This window comes from Lontra canadensis, unplaced genomic scaffold (genome assembly GCF_010015895.1).
Source record: "Lontra canadensis isolate GAN:19392208 unplaced genomic scaffold, GSC_riverotter_1.0 scaffold28, whole genome shotgun sequence".
Lineage (NCBI taxonomy): Eukaryota > Metazoa > Chordata > Mammalia > Carnivora > Mustelidae > Lontra > Lontra canadensis.
This window is the reverse complement of record NW_022631022.1, coordinates 18,985,966-19,005,967: the sequence shown is the minus strand read 5'-3', so window position 1 is coordinate 19,005,967 and position 20,002 is coordinate 18,985,966. Positions and strand designations below refer to the sequence as shown.

Sequence of the window (20,002 nt, the reverse complement as noted above, 5' to 3'; positions counted from 1 at the left end):
GAGGACTCAGTGAGTGTTAACCCCCAGCCTCCCCCACGGCCTGACTCTCTGCCTCTTTCATCTGGGTCCTGCAAACCACTGAGGGAAAAAGGGTCTGTCCAATCCCATTAAGCAGAAGGCCCCTGGAGGGTGGAGTGCTGACGTGGGCCTTGCTGCTGACGCGGTCGAGGAGGCCCACGCACCTCCCCCCGCCACACACACACCCAGCCTGGGGTTCCAGCTTGGGTCTCCTCCCGCTCCAGGAAGGTCAGGAGGGGTTTTTGTCCAGAGACCGCCCAGCGGGGCAGCCTAGGAGCAGCTCAGAGGCCCAGGCTCCTTCCTGGGAGATGCTTGGGAGGCTTGGCGTGATAGCTCAACTCTTCCCGTCCTGGGCCTGTGTCCCTCCCTGTCTTCACCTTCCTCGTTCCTCATCCTCTCTTTCTCCTCCTTCTTCCACCTGTTTCTCCCCACATTACCTACTGAACAGGTTTTATGTTTCTTGCTCTTATTCTACAAGGGAAGCCCAGTGGAAACTTAGCCCTGAAACCAAGCCCTCCTGTAGCCATGCTGCCTGTAAACCTTGGTTGGCTTCTGAAGGCTGGTCCCAGGCAGGGACACTGGGGCATGGTCTGTAGCACCCTGTTGCTGTTCAGGACCCTGGGGTGGCCAGCTTGCGGTTGGTTTCCTGGACCCCCTCCCTACGAGTAAGTAGGATGAGATTTGGGCTCTTTATTTTTGTTTGTCTTTGTTTTCTAAGGAATCAGTTGTCATTTGTTGATAGTTTGCCACACGGCAAAGGCTTTACAAACCATCATCCTTTGAAACCTTATTACTTAGGAGGGGTTAGTTCTTCATTGCACAGCAGGGAAAATAGGCTCCGAGAGGGAAAGAGACCTGCTCAAAGCCATACAGCGGTGCCCAGACTGGGAGGCGGTTGTCCTGCCTTCTCTTAGTTATACCTTCCATCTCCAAGGTGAGAAGGGGGATAGGCATTGGTGCCAGAGACAGCTGTGATCAACCAGAGCCCCTCCTGGGGTCCCAAGTAATGGCCTTAGAGTCCCTACCTTGTCCACGTGCACCCCCATCCAGCTAGCTACCACACCCTCCTCAAAGCCCAGACCTGTTTCATCCAGCCCCAGGCTGGACCTGGCAACTTCCATCAGTGCAGGAACCCCGCCCTTGCCCAGGGGCCCAGAAGGGTAGGGCTTGAACATCTTACAGAGGCTGGCATTGTTATGAAGCTATGGGTGAGGAGGGCTGTGGGGCTACTAACCCCAAAATTCCTGGAGGTCTGTAAGAAGTGGGAAGACAGGTACATCATTTCAAATTTTTATTTTTCACGGAGCTGACAGAGGAGATCCAGCTATGGAATCCAGAGAGAGTTCTACAGCAACAGAACAGAAATTGCCTGGGCCTGGGTCCAGAGAAGGCCTGGAGCCGCCTGGGCTACCGTTCAGTGCCAGCTTCATCCTTGGCACTCGGCCCCTCACACAGCATCGCTCAGCTCCCAAGAGCCAGAGCCCACGGCACAGCGGCAGCCACTCCTGGCTATGGCTGCAGCTGTTGTCCTGCCCTAGGAAGAGTGTGGGGTTGGCTCTGAGGGCCAAGGAGGCCAAGCCAGAAAGAGTCTTAGAAATTACCCAGTCCATCCTCATTTTAGAGATGATGCAGTGAGGACCAAAAAGAACAGTGGTTTTCACGGAGAATGAACGTGGAGGCTCAACCTTGGGCTTCTGGTCTACTGAGGGTGTCTGCCCAAAGAACCCTCTAAGCATGTCTGAGTGTTGGTGTCTAGAGGGGCTGGCTTGTGTGTGTGTGTCTGTGTGTGTGTGTTTGCCAGGATGCGTCTGTGGCCCAAGCTTCCGTACATGCTTCCATGGTTTCCATGTCTCTCTGGGTCTCTCTATGGGCGCTCCCATGTGCAGGAACTTAGGGCCACGGCCAGAGAGGGATGGGCATATTCCTACAATCTTAGGAGGCCTCTCCAAGCTGAGTAGAGAGGGTGGGTCTTGAGGGAAAGAGAGGAATGGGGACTTTGGTCCCAGTGGAGAAGGAAAGACCAGAAGGCAGGATTGGGCCATGGATGAGAAGGGTCCTGAGCTAACATGGGATGGGGGGGAAACAAAACTAAGATTGGGTGTGGGTCCCTGGGCATTGAGACATGCTCTTAGCCCTCACGTGGGCCCAGCCCTCTGGTCACCCCAGTGGGCAACCCCAGGGGGAGTAGTCACATGATGTGGCACTTTTCAGCTGATTGCTTGAGGTCCCCCAGTGTGGCCTGGGCCTTGTCCTTGAGTGAGCCGATGTCCAAGCCAGGGAGACTGGCCAACCGCCCGAGGACAGAGGCCCTCTCCTCCTCCTCCTCTGTGTCCTCCGCAATCATCTTGGCCAGCTCTCGGGGCAATTCCACGTCTCCACCGGCCATCTGAATCTGGCTCTCATCTGTCTCATTCTGAAGGGAAGAGGGGCGGAGGTGGAGTGGGTCTGGAGGCCCAGGGAGACCCAGAGTTGAAGGGACGGGGGGAGGCCTGGCCTGGGCTCCCAGCCCCTAGATTCTCGAGCCACACATTTCGGTGAGCTCAGCCCCCACCCCCACATCCCAGGATCGAGCTTTGGACACCTGGGACATGGGGACCTCGCACTTCCATGCCTTGCATTTTATACCACCTAACTTCACTCTGAGATACCGAAGACACTCGCATAGCGAATAAAGCAAAATGGAAATGCTTAGGAGTCAAACTGTTCCAGGCAGCTAGGTCATAGGCTGGCGATTATTGCCTACGCTGGAGGATGGACTGATCGTAGTGATGGGTACCATTTATTAAGTGCCTATTGTATGGCTGACATTCAAAATACCCCTGTGAGGTAGGTGTTCTTATTTCTATTTTACAAATAAGGGGAAATTGAGGCTCAGTTTTAAGTAAGCAAATTACTCAATTTAAGTAACTTGTGCAAGTCACACAACTAGGAAGCAGGGGCACTTGTTTTAAACCTACATCATGGGGACGCCTGGGTGGTTCAGTCAGTTGAGGGGCTGACTTCGGCTCAGGTCATGGTCCCAAGGTCCTGGGATCAAGTCCTGTGTCAGGCCCCCTGCTCAGTAGGGAGTCTGCTTCTTTCTCTCCCTCTTCTTCCCCTGCTTGTGCTCTCTCTCTCTCAAATAAATAAATAAAATCTTTAAAAAAATAAACCTACGGGGCACCTGGGTGGCTCAGTGGGTTAAAGCCTCTGCCTTCGGATCAGGTCATGATCTCAGGGTCCTGGGATCGAGCCCCACATCGGGCTCTCTGCTCAGCAGGGAGCCTGCTTCCTCCTCTCTCTCTGCCTGCCTCTCTGCCTACTTGTGATCTCTGTCAAATAAATAAATAAATAAATAAAATCTTAAAAAAAAATAAACCTACATCATGGATTCAAATATCTGTCCTCTCTCTGCACACCTACTGGTTGCCATCATATTTCTCTATCCCTTTGGGGACCCTGGCCCTTTCCACTTTATGTCCTACTCAATTACAGCCAAGACTTCCCTCTACACCTCCCCCCCAGCTTTTTAAAAAAGATTTTATTTATTTGAGAGAGAGAGAGGACCCACCCTCTTGAGGGGGGAGAGACGGAGGCAGAGGGAAAAGCAGGCTCACAGCCGAACAGGGAGCCAGATAACAGGACTCGATCCCAGAACCCCAAGATCATGACCTGAGCCGAAGGCAGATGCTTCACTGACGGAGCCACCCAGGCACCCAGTCTTGCCTCTTTTATTAGATGCAGGTTTTCTGATGGCAGGAATTGTGTCTCTTAACGGGCTTAGTGGAAGCATGACTCCATGAGCAATGACTCCATTCCTAGCTGGGTTTAACTCAGTACATTTCCTGGCTTTCTAGACTGGTTTTCGCTCTGAGAGACTGGTGCCCTCTGGAGAGTCAGAAGCAGCTAAGGGATCAGTAAACATTTGCTGAATGAGTGAATGTGATGTTCACATGTCTGATCTTCTAATTTAAGTGGAAGATTCTGGGCACTGGGAGTACCTTGTGCCTCACTTTCCTCCTTAGGCAACAATTCCATGCCCATCCAGTGCTGTAATGCCTGTAGGAGACATCTGGCTGTTGACCAACCAAGGGGCATTTTGCTCTCTGCAGAGGGACTCCTACCCTGGATGGCAGCTGGGGTCCTACAGCAACCTGAGGTTCCCTGTTCACAGGCTTGACCTCTGACCCCGCTCCAACACTAGCTGGTTGTGTGGTCTTGTCATCTTGTAATCTCTCTGAGCCTCAGTTTCCTTATTTGTAGTGTGGGCGATAGCCACCTGGAAACGTTATTGAGGGACTACATAAGGGGATGAAGACCGAGTGCCTGAACCACAGAGGGTGCTGCATTCTCTACCCCCGTCCCTGTCCCCCTTCTCCCCCCCGCCCCTGTCCCCCCTCTCCCCCCCACCCCGTGTGCAGGAGCTCCTAGAGTACTCAACCTCAACCTTGCACTCAACCTTGCGGTAAAATCTACTGCTTTCCGATTCTTCATCTGCCTGGGCCTGATTAGGGTTTGGGGTAAGGGGACATGGGGGAGAGAAGGGGCCTGAACTGGCTCCAGAAACACAAACCTATCAGTCTTGGGAAGTCTGGGCTTCCTTGCAGCACCAAGCCCTGGCCTCTGAGTCTTCTTTCCTCTGAGAAAGAAGGATCCAACCAAGAACTCCCTGAGTTTCAGGAGCTGAGTTGCGGAGCCCAGAGTCCGGAGAAAGAGTGGGGAGCTCCAAGCTCGGGGTCCCAATGTACCTACCAGCCCGGGCTCCTAAGCTTACCTTGGGCAGCCGATATTTATCTCGGAAGTGGCTCCGCAGCGTGGCCCGCTCAGCCTTCCTCTGCGTGAACTGCGCATCCCGCTCCATCCTGCGGGGGCACCGGGGGCGGAGTCATCTCAGGGGCTAAGAGAATGGGCGGGGTCTGCGAGGGAAGGGCCAAGGGGTCTCTGCGCATCCCTTCCCGGGGGCGCTAACAGCTTCGATCCTGCCTGACTCGGCTGTAGCTGTGTGCTCCGACCTGGCGGGTCTTGGGTCTCAGTCTTTGCTGCCTCTCCCCACATCATCGCGGCCCTTTCTCTGCACCTGCCACTGGACTCTCCCGGCAGGAGCGTCAGCCTGTCTTGCTCACTCTGCAGACCCTAATATGTGTCTCTCGCAGCCTCCAACTCCGTCTGTCTTTTCCCTTCCTGACAGATTGTGTCGTGTGGGGGAAAGTATTCGGGACAGACTTGGGTTTGCGTCCTGGCTGCATTGCCACTTTTGGTACGCCACTTATTTCCCTCTTTTGCAACTCACAAAACTATTATCAGGATTAAGCGAAATAATAGCTAATGTTTAATGATATACCATGTGCCAGGCATTGTGCTATGCAGTTTACATGCGTTAAATAATTTAATCCTTATAAATATATAAGGCAAGTTTTATGGTCACCACCCCCATTTTACAGAAGAGGAAACTGAGGCACAGAAAGGTTTAGGTAACCTGTCTAAAGTCACCCATTTAAAAAGAAGACAAACCTAGATCTGAACCTAAGCAGTCTAGCTCTGGGGGCCAGCCCCAGCTGCCTCTCTGTCCCAGCACTGCCCACACACAAGTAGACATTGAGACTCAGTATCTATGAATGCCCCATCTCAAGATCTGTCTCCGTGACTCTGACCCCCCTCAGCGGCATCGCTTTTCTCAGAACCTCAGGCTCAGAGGAGCTCCAGTTGGAAGATGGAGACGGTTAGGACCAGATCGGATTAAGGGATTACCTGTTTCGTCAGAAATGCACGTGCACCCACCCCATCCCACGTCCGTTCTGCCCCTGCCCCCACTCCCTCTAGGCCCGGAGTGCGAAGCTGGGACGGGGTCCTGGGTTTGAGATAGGGTGGCTCTGGGAGCAGCCTAGAAAGCACATGCCAGCCTCTTACTGTGTCTAGAAAAGTAGGGTAAGGGACTCGGGGTCTGAAACCGCCCTAGAGGTCGGCCAGGTGGCTGGAGGGGGTGGGGGAAGGTCTTTGGAGCCAGGAAAGGATCCCACTCACTTCTCTTCCACCAGTTGCTTCTGATACTCCTCATACTCTTCTCGGCTCATGCCCTGCGCTTCGGCCGCCGATTTGTCCCCGTCCCCCTTGTCCTCGCCGCCCCCCAGGCTCCCGGTGAGATTCTTCAGCTGGCCGCCCACCATAGTCTTCACCATGAACGCCATGGTCTTCGCTGGCCCTGGCACCGGGCTCCGGGAGCCAGGCACGTCCGCACCTACTTCAGCACTAGGACTCGCGGACAGCTCCTGCCGCGGGCAGGCGCCCCACGCTCTGAGCCTCCCGCCGCCCTCCCCCCGCCCAGGCCCGCCCCCACCTCCCCAAACCCCTCCTCACGGGGGGCGGGGGGCATGCACGGGGCTGAGGAGGCTGGACCACGTGCCCGCTCCGCACTCCCGCCTCCCCCACGTGCCTCCTACCACGCCAAGCTCCGCCTGGGCATTGCTGACAACGGATTAGGGCCTGTGGGGGGGGGGTCGTCGCTCCCCAGGGAAAGGGGCTGCACTGATGCGCCTGGAACCCTGCTCCCCAGTCTCCCCCCACTCCCTCCCCTCTCAGGTCGCTGACAGCCAGGATTTCAGCTAGCTCTTTCAAGTGGTAGCAAGGGGCAAAGATCCTGCCCTGGCCCATACCCCGTCTTCCCCAGCCCGCTGTCCCAACAGTTGCTCAATGAGCTGGACGCTGGGAAAGAGAGGGAGACCAGAAAGCGGGAATCCCAATTATGTCCCCATGGGTTGCCTCAGAGTTCTCCCTCAAACTCCAGCCCTGCTGAGCGCTAGAGCTGCAAAAAGTGGAGAGGGAGAGGGTTGTTCGTGGTGATGCTGGCTGGGCTGAGCCAGGAAGGACACCTGGAGGTACCACTCTTTGTTCTGGAGGAATTTGGGGATAGAATTATACACGTTTGTGACTTCTCCCTCCATCTTCTAGGGCTCAAGCCTTGTGGGGTATCTGGGTTTTGGTAATCAAGTCAGTCCTTGATCTCCTTGCCTGCTTGGAGCCCACTGCCAGCTACCTGTCCAGAGAAAATGGAAGCCTTCAGAAAGATTAAGGTGAAGTCAGAAGGTAAATGAGCATATCAAAGCATGGGGAGATGTAAATCACCTTTAATAAGACTGGCGCTTGCCAAAAGTAAGGTGTGAGCAGGAGCTGGGCACCCAAAGTAGAGAATACTGACTAAGCTCTTTACCCCCAGACACTACCCCCTCCTTCAGGGCTTTCAGGTGAGTCTTGCATGAACGCTGAGGGAGAGAGGCTGCCTCCTCAGAACCCCCAGGGCCCCAGGGTTTCGTGGTGCAGGACACAGAGGTCTGCCTGTGGACAAACAGTCCCAAAGGCTCTTGTCCAGCTCCTGCCTACTGTCAGGGAAAGGAGAAGAAGGTTACTTGGATTTCTGCCTTTGGGGCTTTTAAGAACAGCCTCCCACATTCACCTCTCTAGCATCTCTCCCCCAGAGTCTCCCCTCTTCTAGGACCTTTTATGGCTCTCCTGGCCTGTCCCATCAGGACCACATTATTCCCCTGGCATTCAAGGTCTGTCCAGGTAGCTCCAGCCTTATGGCCACCATTGCAAGCCTACATAATGCATAAGCTTGTCATCATTTCCACTTTGTACCTGTGCTGTTCTCACCTGGAGGCTGTCTTCTCTTCTACTCTGCTTTTAAAGCTCAGCACACTTCACTTCTCCCCCGGGACCACCCCAGACCACACTGATTCTTCTTGTCTTGAAATTTCACCAATAAGGACTGTCAGTCCCATTTCTGAGCATCTTAGCACACTCCCCATCTCTAAATGTTTCATTCATTCCACAAACACCGATCATTCAGAATTAGTGACCTCCTCCCTCTTTTAAATTCTCTTTGCCCAATTTCACAAACTGGTCCCATACTTTGCTTTGACAGTACTGAACTTGCCACTTTTTCTCCAGAATATTGTGCTTTTTTCATGCTTCCATGCCTTTTCTCTGCATTGATGCCCTTACTTATCTTGACAGGCTGGAAAACTTCTAGTTATCTTGATGACTCATATCCAAGGTCCCTTCCAGGTCAATGCTCTTATTACCCCAAGCTGGGTCAAGTGTTTTTTTCTTGTACTGTCATAGCCCCTGAGCTTCCTGCCATCATGGCACTGACCACAAAACTATCAGTTACCCGTCAGTTTCTCACACCAGCAAGTGAGTTCTGTGAGGGCAGGACTTAGATGGGGCCAGCAGCTACCTGGTGGTCAGTAGAGCCTATCAGAAAAAATGGGCCCTAGCCTGAGGGCCACTCCTTGCCAGCTGGTAGACCAGGCACATTCCTCCTGGGCCTCAATGCACCATCTCTCAAATTGGGTGGCTATGACCCAGAATTAAGAGATGCCAGATGGGCATTAGGATGCCTTACCCATGGGAAGACCCACCTGAAGTGCACATAACAGAAGAAGCCAACAGTCTGAATGAGGAGGAAGAACAAGAACATTCTGGGCCGCAGGCACGAGGAGGTCCCTGGGAGTTGGCCAGGTGGGCGAGGGTTCTTGGCTGCTGCTTTCTGAAAGGGTACATTCTAAAGTCTTGGATCAGCTTCTTACCCAAAGGTAGAAGGGGACCTGGAATCTGGGCTCTCTGTGGGCTCTAATTCCTTCCCTCAGGCTTGAGGCACCGTGGTTCTCATCCAGGGAACTTGGAGAGGGGTCAGAGTAAAAAGCTGCTGCCCCCACCCTAGCTCCCATGGCTCTGTTTGTGGGAACAGCTGGGAAGGCCTAGGGCCTGGGATCTTCAGGACTCTGAAGGCTCTAGAGTTGAGAAAGAAGTAGAAAGTGAAAGCCAAGGTGAGGGTGAGGGTGAGGGCAAAGGTAAGAGCAAGATGGGGCACAGGGAAGGGAGAGCTTCACCGCTGAGCTCTGGGGACTCCCATTTCCCTTCTGGTCACTGAGGGGGGTTGGAGCCAACGGTCTTCAGGGCCCTGCTGGCATCGAGAGCTATGGGAGCTTCCAGAGAGCGGAGCGGGCAGAGAGAAGATCACATGCATATCACAGACACAGACATACGTGTGCCTGCCAGCAGTCCCAACAGGGGAGCATGAGGGGAGGAGGGCCTGCAGTGCTGGAGGAAGGGGGCTGAGCCTGGACCTCAAGGATGGGGTCCTCCTGGTACCCCTTCCTTCCCACTCACCAATGGGCCCTGAAGTTCCTTCTGCAGGAGGCTCAGGATCTGGGCCAGCTCTAAGAAATGATGCTTGGTGCCTACCGGCAGATAGAAGAGCTGGGCTCTTGAGGCCACGTGGGCAGCTGCATCCCTGGTGGGGGATGGAAACCAAGGGAGATGACTCATTATGCCTTCTAGTTGCAGCCAAACCCCCTAACCACTTCTCATAATCCCTAACGGCAGCACCTGGAGGGAAACAGACACCATCCATAGGGCCCCTTCTTAGGGGCTGGTCTTCTTTCCCCAGACCTTCATTCTATATCCCCAGACAGCTTTAGGTCAGAGGAAGGTCTCCCTAAAGTTGTCTGTCTCAACTCTAGGCTCCCTGGGCTTTGCTTTCCATTCCCAGTCCCCAGGGGATTTAGTTCCTCTCCCTCTTTCCATCTTCCCACCCCTAAGTGTCTAGATGTGGGTTAGGGACCCAGAATCCAGCATCCAGCCTGATCCCTCCTCCATGGCATCAAGGTGACCTCCCTGTGCCTAGAGCTCTATGGGTAGCTCCTGAGTCTTGGCCTAGGGTGGGATGTTGGTGGGGGGCAAAAAGAAGTCAGGGACTGCCCCCTCTTCAGCTGGGCCTGATCTTGGTTAAGGTTCCTCCAAGAATGCCATTAAAACATCCACTCCGTGGGGTGCCTGGGTGGCTCGTCGGTTAAGCGTCTGCCTTTGGCTTAAGTCATGATCCTAGGGTCCAGCGTTCAAGCCCCGTGTGGGGCTCCTTGCTTAGCAGGGGGCCTGCTTCTTCCTCTCCCCCTGCCTGGCTCCTCCTGCTTATGCTCTGTCTGTCTCTGATAAATAAATAAAATCTTAAAAATAAACGAAAAACCAGCCAAACAAAAAACATTCCGTCCTTCCAGGAGCTGTCACTGAAGGAGGGTTCAGATTTACCTGCCCTCCCTGGGAAGACGGGGTTCTGATAGGGGCTCTCATGAGGGGTTCTTCCCAGGGAGAGTTACTTTTAAACTAGGAATTTCAAACTTTAAACTCGATACAATTAAGTTCAGGTCCACTGGACAAACCTAACTCTGCCCCAGCCCCTCCCCATGTGTCAGACTTCATGCTGGATGCTCAGGAACTCAGGAAGTGAGGAAATGAATAGGGGGCTGATGGAGGGACTTGAGGCTGAGCAAGTGGGTGAAGCTGGGCTTCTCTGCTCCACCCCCCCCCCCGGACCCCTTCTGGCAGGTGTCTTTACCTCATCTCTTGCAGGTCCTGGAGAAGAGTCCTCTGTCCATGGAGCAAGGTGCTGACCTTGGCCAAGTCCTGCAGGAATGCTGCCCTGTCCTCTAGGGCCCAGAGCACAGCCCCTCTCTTCCCGAAGTCTGTCTTCCCCAAGGACACTGCAGCCCCTTCCTTCTGGAAGGCCTTGCCAGCTTACCTGGCCCCTTGTCAGTTTGGACATGACCTGACACATTGAGTTTCTCCCCCTGTCCAGCTGGGCTTCTGGATTCCTCTTCCTCTCAAACCCCTCCCCCTGGGGGTCACGGGCTTTCTGCCCTTTGCAGAAGTGGTTCTGCCCCTGAAGGAGGCAGAGGCCCAGTCCAATCCTCTGCTACCTACCCCCACACCGCCTGGGGCACAGTGCAAGATGGGACCAGTGCTGAACAACTCTCAGTGCTTGGGCCTCTGTCTTGCTGTGTGGCCTGGAGAAGTGACCTCCCCTCTCTGGGGTGGATAGACTCTGGCAGGAGGAGCTCTGGGCCTAGCCTTGGAGTACGGCCCCATCCCCACTTCCCCCTTCCAGCAGCCCAGCTTCAGCTGCTCTGGCCTGAGGACACGAGATGAAAGACCTGAGCTGCCAGAGCCCAGCCAAGCCCCCAGGAGCCACAAGCCTCTTCTGCCTGGCATCTCACAGCTTGAATGAGTCCCAGGCTCTCAGGCCCCGGGCTGGGCGTGCCATGGGACAGGGCTCCCTGGAGGAGAAGCCAGGAGAGCAGTGGGGATGAAACGAGGATTCTGGTCCATCTGAGCATGAAGCAAGCCATGTGTGAACCAAATCACATGTGGAACTACATGCAAATTAGCACCCAGTCTATTTCTGGCACATGTCTACAGCCTGCGTCCAAATGCCCAGCATCTCCCCTCCCAAGCCCTGCCACGTGGATCTGTGGGCTACCCTCCCACATGCTCCCCTGCCTGGCAGGTCCACCCCACCCTGCCCCCTGCAGCACTGATCCCTGGCTCTCCTTCCCCTCCAGACCTTGGGGGAGATGTGTTCCTAAGTAGAGTGCTCCCTCCTCTTTCTGGACAGAGGGAGCCCCCTGGGGGCAGGGACCCAGTCCCAGAGGGAGCTGTCTTGTCCAGGCCTGCAGGCAGGGCCATGGGTGCCCAAGGGGCCACTCACCCAGGCTCCCATAGGCCTGGCGCGGCCTAGGGACTCCAGCTGCTTCTTCCATTGTCTCTCAGCCTGGGCCAGCTGTTCAGATAGACCCTGGAGAGCCTGCAGGGTCTGGCGGTGTCTGCCCAGCGTCTCTGCCAGCACAAAGCTTCTTTCCCCTGGAGATTGGGGCAGAGCTGGAACAGGCAGTAAGCTGGGACAGGGTAGCAGATCCTATCTTTTGGGGGCTCCTTGGAGGGGGCGAGCAGAAAGGCATGGCTTCTGCCTCCTAGACTCTCCCCTGGAAAGCTATGTCTGGGTGGTGGGGTGGGGATAGGACAGAGTTCCTGGGACCCAGGGTCTGCTTCCTATGGCCTCCTCAGATCTTCATCTCCCCATTAGTTAAAAAGCTCCTGCTTTGAAGGGAAGAGGACCCTGCGATGCTCAAATGGGACCCTGCCCTACCTCCCTTCTCCCTTACCCTCTTCCTGGAGTTCAGAGCTCTGCTGTGGAATCACATGCTTCTTGGTGCCCAGGGCCAGCCTTGCCCAAAGCCCTTCCAGCTGCCTCACCAGCCGGAGCTCCTCCATCTCCAGAAAGGGCTGGGGGGGAGGCTGGAAAAAGAAGACAAAACTCAGGCCTGAAACCCATGGGAGATCGGCGGGTGTGGGGAGCTTTCCCACAAGGTCTCCATTCCCCCTCCTAGAGCACCCCAGCTGGGTCTCCCTCAGCTCAGCCACCAGGCCCTGCAGTTTCTGTCCTGCTCTGCTGTTGCCAGTCCCCACAGCCTTCCCTCCTGCTGCTGCCTGGGCCCCAGCAGCTCTCTCAGGACTCAGACCTTTGTCCCCGCTGCTCCTCTGCTCAGCTACCTGTCTCTGCCCTTTCAAGCTCATCTCTCCCAGGTGGCCTTCCCTGCTCCCCCTGGCGGGTCAGGACCGCTCTTCCGTGCTCCTACAACCCCCAGACAGCTGTGGACGTGCTCTGGGACAGGGCCTAGCTCTAGGTCACCTCTGGCCCCCAGTGCTGCCCGAAACAAGGCCTGGTCTGAGCAAAGCTCAGAGAGAGAGAGAGAGATAGCCTTAGAGATAAAGGCTGGAATGACAGGACTGATTGCACATGGCGTGAGCAGAAGCATCTGGGGCAGGGAAGTGTCCCTGGGCTGTGTCTCCCCCAGCTCTCCCCTGAAGGCCGGCCCAGGGCTGGCATCACCTTCAAACCCGGCTCACTCAGACTGAAGGTCAGGAAGGACAGGATGTCATGGTCATCTGGAAAGAGAAGAGAGAAGGGAAAGGAAGACGCCCCCTCCACCCAGTGGCCCACTTACTCAGCCCTCCCCCTCCCCCCAGGCTCCATTACATTCCAGGTAGGCAGGAGATCTGGGTGACTTTGGGCAACTCTAGCCCTCATCTTGCTCACTTCATAGGAAATGTGTGAGGGTCAGACAAGCAGATGGGGGGCACTGTGAGGGTTGACCCACACACAGAGCCAAAGATGGGCCCGTGGTGAATGGCTAGAGCCAGAGCAACAGGCTGAGTGACACCCTCGGACCCCAGAGCATGGCTGTTACTGACAGAAGCAACCACACAATGGCCGCCTCCTCAGCATGGCTCCGACCATGTCACTCTCCTCCTCCCAAACCTTCCAAGGCTCCCCAGTGCCTACAGTCTAACAAAAGTCTTGGCCTTGAAGAACTGCCACTCTCAGATTGCACCCGGATTTCCAGTGGTGGGTTCCTCCGTGGACTCTTCATGATGTTATGTCCTTTTGCTCCAGTCCCCTAAATGTCCCTCATGTCCCTCTTCCACTTGCCCCACAGTTCCCAGCTAGGGGCAACTATAGGGCCATCCTTGGAGTAAAGACTTCTTGTGCTTTATCCTATTTGAGACTTAGGGCAACTCTGCGAGGCAAACGTGAGCTTCCCGGTGGTAACAGAGGCCCAGTGAGGGCTCGAGCATGACTCTTCAGGCCGCAGGGAGAGGAAGTCGCTGACCCACACCCACAGCTCTTTAGAGGGTGTGCTCAGGGCGGGTCATGGGATATTAGGTAACACTCCTCTGCTCTTACCTCTCACCTGCCCAGAGGACCCTTACCTGCCAGGGAGCTGGTGGCTGCCGAGACCCCAAAGAAACCTCCAGGAGCCAAGAGCAGGGGCCCTGTGTCCACGCAGACCTTCTCTAGGTCACTGGGAGTGAGGCCACTGTTCAGGGACACCTGAGGGGCACAGAAGACTGAGCCCCTTGCACACGGAACCCCCTGACCCCAGCAGTGGGCATCGTCCCCACCTCTGATCCAGTGGCTCTCCTGGTTCTAAAGGTGGCCATGGGGCCCGATGTCAGAATGGCAAGGAGGAACACGTTCGCCTGGTCTCACACTAGCTCCCCTAAGTGTGTGCTCTGGGAGTTAGCAGTCTGTGCAGGGACCAGAGTGCCGCCCCTCTGTGCAACAGACCCCGCGTGGTGTCACAGGCACCAGTCTGCTGGGGTCACGGGTGCGCTCACAGCAGCTCTGTAGCTCTGAGCCCTGCGGTCGGCCCCTCCCTGCCCAAAGAACCAGCAAAAGCAGAAGGGGCACTCACGCGCAGCCGCTGCCCCCAGTAGGTGATCCGTACTCTGAAGGGGTATGGTAGGTTGCGGAAATCCCAGTGGCAGGCGCCCAGCTCGCTGCCAGCTCCGTCCCTGTGGGCACTTGGAATCCAGCCGGGCGGTGGCAGGGGTGGGGGGTCCCAGGGGCCACTCTGCGTGGGCCTGTAGCAACCCCCCCGCCCCCCACTGGGTGACCCGGGGAATGGGACGTGTTTCTGTGGTCTAGCTTGAGTCTCTCTTAATGTGGTCTGGTTCTTTAGTAGGCCAGAACGAGGAGCAGGGAAGCCAGCCTGCCCAGGCAGAGTGGGGCCACTCGGAGTTTACAGAAGGGGCCTTCCTGTGACTCTTCCCTCAGGGAGACAGCTTGGGATGCCCTCAGTCCCCCAGGCCTACCGCATCCTCCCACCGTCCCTCCCTTAACCTCCACGTCCCCCTGCGCCTCTGGGAAGTCTTCTCCAAGCTTGAAGCAGCAGGACAGACTCAGGACGGGCAGCACAAGGCGAGTTCTGTGTGCCCCAGAGGTCCCGAGTTTCTCTGGGCCCAGAGCCGCGTAGACCAGGCAGTCACTGCTGCCTTCAGCCGAGAGGGAGGCGGCCCAGAGCCGGGAGAAGCCGCAGCTTGAGCAGCGGCCCGTGTGACCTTGGGCAAATTACCAGGTCCTTCCAGACCTGAGTTGCCCCATCTTTAAAATGAGGCTAATAATTGAAACTACCTCATAACCTTGTTATGAGGGTTAACTAAGACAGTGAGTGCAAAGTGCTTGGCGCTACGCCCGGGACACAGGTAAGCTCTGCTCCATAAACACCGCAATTACTCTAATTCTTATGAGCTAAGGGATGTTTGCTGAGAAACACTGAGGAGGCAGCCCGGCTGGGTGGGAAGGGCAGCCACGTCATCTGGGAGAAAGGGAAGGCGCTGGCCGGCAGGCGGCGGGGCGGAGGGGCAGGGCGTGAGCCATCTGGCCTCAAATCTCAGCTCTGCACAGAGCTGTGTGACCTCCGGCATGTCGCTCCTCCTCTCTGGGCCTGAGGGTCCTTGCCTGTAGCTGGGGACTAATAATGCCCCCTTCTCCGGAGTGTTGCTGACCAGGTGAGATGTGAGTGAGAGCGCTCAGCACAGGCTCTGCCCTGTGTCCTTTCACACCCCGCCCCCCCCCCAAGTGGGGGCTGTTAGGTTGTACGAATTGAGGACTCAGTGGGGCAGTTACTGGGCCCAGCTGGGACCAAGTGGGAGAGAGTTCAGGGCAGCAGCAAGCAGCTCAGATGAGAGGCCCTCGGGGAGGGGACAGTCCTGGTGGGGTGGGGTGGGGGGATCCCATCAGAAGCTGGGGCAGGGGCCTGAGTCGGCGGTGTGGGTAACCGCTGAGGCCCTCGTGGCCCAGGAGAGGGGTAGGAGTCTGTCCAGACAGGCCCTTACCCACGTGCCTCATAGCGAGTGTGTCCATCGCTGGCCAGCACACGGACGGCGGGGCTGTTCTGCATGGGGGTGGGGGGGTGTGATGGGCAGCCTGAGCTACAGGCACAGGGAGGAGGGGGACAGTGTGGGTGGTGGGGGGTGGGAAATTACTCTCACCTGGCTGTCCTCAGCTGAGGAGTCGAAGAGGATCCCGATGCCATCCCACGAGGTTGGCCCCTCCGGGACGGAGCCTACTTGGCCCCTGTCCCGGGTGTACCACACGGCCTGCGGGTCCCCAGCGGCTCAGTCCCCAGGGGGTCCCTCAGGACAGCGGAACCTCAGGCTCACCACCCATCTCCCTGCCTCACCCCCTCTGTCAGGCCCTGGTTGGGGCCACTCACCATGCCCCTGGCTCCCTGGTGCCCTGGCCCAGTCACCCGCATCTGCATCTCCACCTCCCAGGCAGAGAAGAGGACAGGGACCCTGCTCCACACGGCGCCACTGCGGTTCTGCATGGACGGGACCAGCCGCACTTCTTCCGGGCCCAGCATGGCATCTGCAGACCAGGGCAGCTCAGGCCTGGGGCCCCACCGCCCCCGCTTCTCCCATCATTGTCTCTCTACCTGGGCTGGGACCGGGGAGCGGGGGAAAGGAGGGAACATCAAGGCCTGCCAGTAAATAACAGGCCTGTTGGATATGGGAACCCACTGAGGAAGGGGGAGCTGGAGCCCAGCACAGCCAGGGGGTGGGGGGTTTTGCCAGGGGAGGGCAACGGACCCCAGACCCACGGGGTGGTGCTTTACCTGACTTCTCACGCAAGCCGCCCTACAAGTCTGTATGGCCTGCTTTTTAAAGACCCCATTTACCCAAGGAAACCGAGGCTCCGAACAGTTAAGGAATTCAAACTCGGCTCCATGGGATTCCAAGTACAGCTGACCCTTGAACAACACGGCTGCATGTGGCACAGGTCCATTTATATGCAAGTGTTTTTGATAAATACAGTATGATACTGAAAATGTATTTTTTTCCTTATGATTTTCTTTTTTCTTCCTTTTAAAAAAATTTTTTAGAGTGTCAGAGAGCACGAGCATGAACGGGGGAGGAGCGGAGGGGAAGGGAAGGCGGGGGAAGAGTCTCGAGCAGACTCTGTGCTGAGTGTGGAGCCTGATCCCCGGACCTTGAGATCATGACCTGAGCCAAAACCAAGGACTGGGTGTTTAACGGAATTAGCCACCCAGGCTCCCATCTTCTTTATGATTTTTTTGATAACACTTTCTTCTCTCTGGCTTACCTTTTTATAAGAATCTGGTATATAATACATATAACATACAAAATATGTGTTACTTGGCCATCTGGGTATCTGTAACGCTTCTGGTCAAACTATGAACAGTTAAGTTTTGGGTGCATCATAAGTTATACCCTAATTTTGCACTGTGTGTGGGCTCGGCTCCCCAGCCCCTGTGTTGTTCAAGCGTCAGCTTTTTCTATCACAGGAGAGATTTGTGTCACCCCTTTCCACATCTCAGGTGAGAAAACAGGCCCTGTGAAGGAAGAGGATGTGCCCGAGGCCAAAGGACACAGCAGAGTGCTTTGCAAGAACAGCCACGCTGGGGTTCAGGACTCCAGGCTGTGGAAGCAGGGAGAGACTCTGGTGTAGCCAAATGAGGCCGGGGGCTTCCTGGGGGGGGTACCTAGGGGAAAGCATGCAAGCAAAGGTGGGAACTGGCTGGCAGGACCATAAGGAAAGGGTGGAGGATGGAGTGTGTGTGTGTGTGTGTGTGTGTGTGTGTGTGTGTGTGTGAATTCTCAGTGGCTGTGCCTAGGGGGAGGCCTGTCTGGGAGGAGGAAGGAAAGGGGAGAGAAACTGAGGCAGGCTTGGCAGGAATCAGGGGTAAGGAGATCAGAGGCCTCACCCCAGCTGGTTCCCCACCTCTCTGGCCTGCCAGCCTGGAACCTGGCCCAAGGTCCAGGCCTTGCCAGGACTTTCCGGAGATGGCTAATCCAGGGTGTTTGCTCAGCAAGGCCAGGGCTGGGGGCAGGGAGGCTCAGAGGCAGCAAGGCCAGATGTCCTGGGGTTGCTTAGAAGCCACCACTGCCTCTGAAGTGACTTGCAGGAGGCAAGGATGGTCCGCTGTACAGGGCACTAATGCATTCAGCTTTACATGGCTTATCCGTGAGACCTCACCCCCAAACTGTGACTCCTTGAGGCTGACAGCTCTGGGTCTCTGGGCTGGGCACAGAGGGCCGTGCTGGGGGAAGTCTGGTAAAAGGATGAGGGAGTACACGAATGGACAGGACACATATCACCATGTGATCTTGGAGAATGCGCCTCTGCTCCCTCATAGGGTCTGGGACACTCCAGACTCAACCGGGCCCAGAACAGGGTGTGTTTTACAGGCCCTGCCATCGTAGGCCTGAGGCAGGGTCTGGCTTGGTGCTGTGAGAATTGGCCCCTTTCCTTGTTTACCTCCCAAGTCTCTGTGAGGAAAATTGGTCCAAAGACCCTTCTGACAGAGCCTGTAATCTTAAAGGGATATTCGTTCTGGTCTCAGTCAGGAATCATGCCCTTTCTCACAGACACAGAAGTACCTAGTGGATCTGCTTTCTCTCTTTGCTTTGCCTGTTGGGTGGCTCTGAACCAGATCCATGGCCGAACTCTGAAGGGCGGGCAGACCCCATGGCCTGTTTTGGTGACAAGCCATGTTCCCGGACTCATCTCCTGCCTCAGCCTTAACCCTGAGTCTTGTTCATTCCTATTTTAAGCTCCTCGGTACTACATGGGTCCTTGTAAGTCCTCGGAAAGCCTTTTTGACAGGTACCTGGGTGGGTTAAGCATCCGACTCTTGATTTTGACTCAGGTCATGATCTCAGGGTTGTGATACTGAGCTCTGCCTCAGGGGGAAAAAAAAATCCTTTTTGAACAAGATCGAGTCGAAGACAGACTATGGAGGCCTAGGCTTGGAAGTTTCTGAAGTTTCTGAAGGAAGTTTCTGAAGCATGCTCTCACGCCTGCTTCCAACCAACACAGACACAGAGCAGAGCTGGTGCCCTCTCTGGCAAAACAGCTGGCCACGAGGGTACCTCCCTCCAGCAGCCCGCAGTTCTCACAGACATCCACAGGCCTGGCAGCAAGGTGCAGGGAGAGGGGAGGCAGGTTCTGGTCCAAGTTGCCCTTGCATCTGTGTCTGGGACTCAGCATGTGAGCAAGCGTGTGTGTGTGCTTATGGGTCCAACAGGCAGAGGAAGAAGGGGTTCCAAGGAGAGGCAAAAGGAGAAGAGGGAAGTCCTACGGCAGAGAAAGAGAGAGGCAGAGGGGAGAAATGGAGACTGGTGGATGGCAGTGGTGTTGTGGTGGTGGAGAAGGAAGACAAGCCTGGGAGGGTTCCTGGGGCTGAGGCCACTGCCTGCCCAGGCCTGGCTCCATCTTGGGCAGCAGCTGGTACCAGCAGGCCCACTCCCCACTGAGTCACAGCCACCTAGAGCTGGTCAGCCCCTCCAGAGGGTCCCTACCCCACCCCTCACCTCCATGATGACTCCAGAAGGGTATTCCTGCCCCAGGCAACGCCAGTCTTGGTCCTTTGAAGCTGAGCTTGTACTCAAACCTTCTGTGAGGAGGACTGGCCCCCGCAGAGCTGTAGGGGCCCAGGAGCAGGAGGAGGAGAAGGCAGAACAAGGGCTCTGGGCCACTGACCACCAGCATTGCGAAGGGATCTGGTGTCTGGGCCCCTGGGAGGAGCTGAAGCTGGCAGGGCAGGGAGGGGCTCCGGGGACAGGGCCAGGTGGGGAGGAGCTGGTTTCTGGCCCTGTTCTCTCCCTTCATCCCTGACACAGACATCCTGTTCCTTCTAGGCCTGACCTCAGGCCCAGCCCCTCCCTCATCTCCAGCCTGACCCCTGGCCTCTCACCCACCCAGTTCTGCCCCTGTTCCTGGGCTCAGCACATCTTCCCACCTTCTGTCAGCTCCGGCAGCCGAGAGGCATCAAGGATCATAAGAACAGGCCCTGGCCCCCAGCAGCCCTAGCCTCTCCCTTTGCTCAGTGCCTCCACCTCCTGCCTCCTTCCTGCAGACAGGAGTCCCGACCCTCTGGTCATTATCCCCAACCCACCCCCAGCCTTCCCTGTCCCGCTCGCTCGCTCTGCTGGGGCGCTCAGCTCAGTCCCACATTCCTGACACTCAGGCCTCCAAGCAGCCTGGTTTCCTCCACACATAAATTACATGAAGAAGAGAAAGGGAGTCCTACCAGAGCAAATAAATGCAATGTGTGGACCTTGTTTGGAGCCTCCTTTTAAACAACCAATTAGGGAAAAATGAGACTATTGGGGGAAATCTGAACAATGAATACTTGATTAAAAGAAGGAATTACTGTTAAAGACTTTAGGAGTAATACTGGTACTGTGGTTACGTTTTTAAAAAGTGTTTTGGGGGGTGCCTGGGTGGCTCAGTGGGTTAAAGCCTCTACCTTCGGCTCCAGTCGTGATCTCAGGGTCCTGGAATCGAGCCAGATGCGTCTGGCTC

At 56.1% G+C, this 20,002-nt stretch overlaps 2 protein-coding genes across 2 annotated transcripts; both read right to left on the bottom strand.

The window, feature by feature from the left end:
• Positions 1-1,292: 1,292 nt before the first annotated feature.
• Positions 1,293-6,322, bottom strand: CPLX3 (complexin 3). Its single transcript, XM_032865058.1, has 3 exons — positions 6,019-6,322; positions 4,772-4,859; positions 1,293-2,431 (listed from the first exon to the last, which is right to left on the bottom strand). The coding sequence occupies exons 1-3, from the start codon at positions 6,180-6,182 to the stop codon at positions 2,207-2,209; spliced, it is 477 nt and encodes a 158-aa protein (XP_032720949.1). The 5' UTR covers positions 6,183-6,322; the 3' UTR covers positions 1,293-2,206.
• Positions 6,323-7,102: 780 nt separating this feature from the next.
• Positions 7,103-19,613, bottom strand: LMAN1L (lectin, mannose binding 1 like). Its single transcript, XM_032865059.1, has 14 exons — positions 19,009-19,613; positions 15,888-16,042; positions 15,664-15,771; positions 15,508-15,566; positions 14,085-14,184; positions 13,600-13,720; positions 12,719-12,774; positions 11,991-12,123; positions 11,537-11,688; positions 10,811-10,894; positions 10,388-10,443; positions 9,163-9,286; positions 8,412-8,539; positions 7,103-7,367 (listed from the first exon to the last, which is right to left on the bottom strand). Exons 1-14 carry the CDS (start codon positions 19,319-19,321, stop codon positions 7,232-7,234), a joined length of 1,725 nt encoding a protein of 574 aa, XP_032720950.1. The 5' UTR covers positions 19,322-19,613; the 3' UTR covers positions 7,103-7,231.
• Between the last annotated feature and the right edge of the window lie 389 nt (positions 19,614-20,002).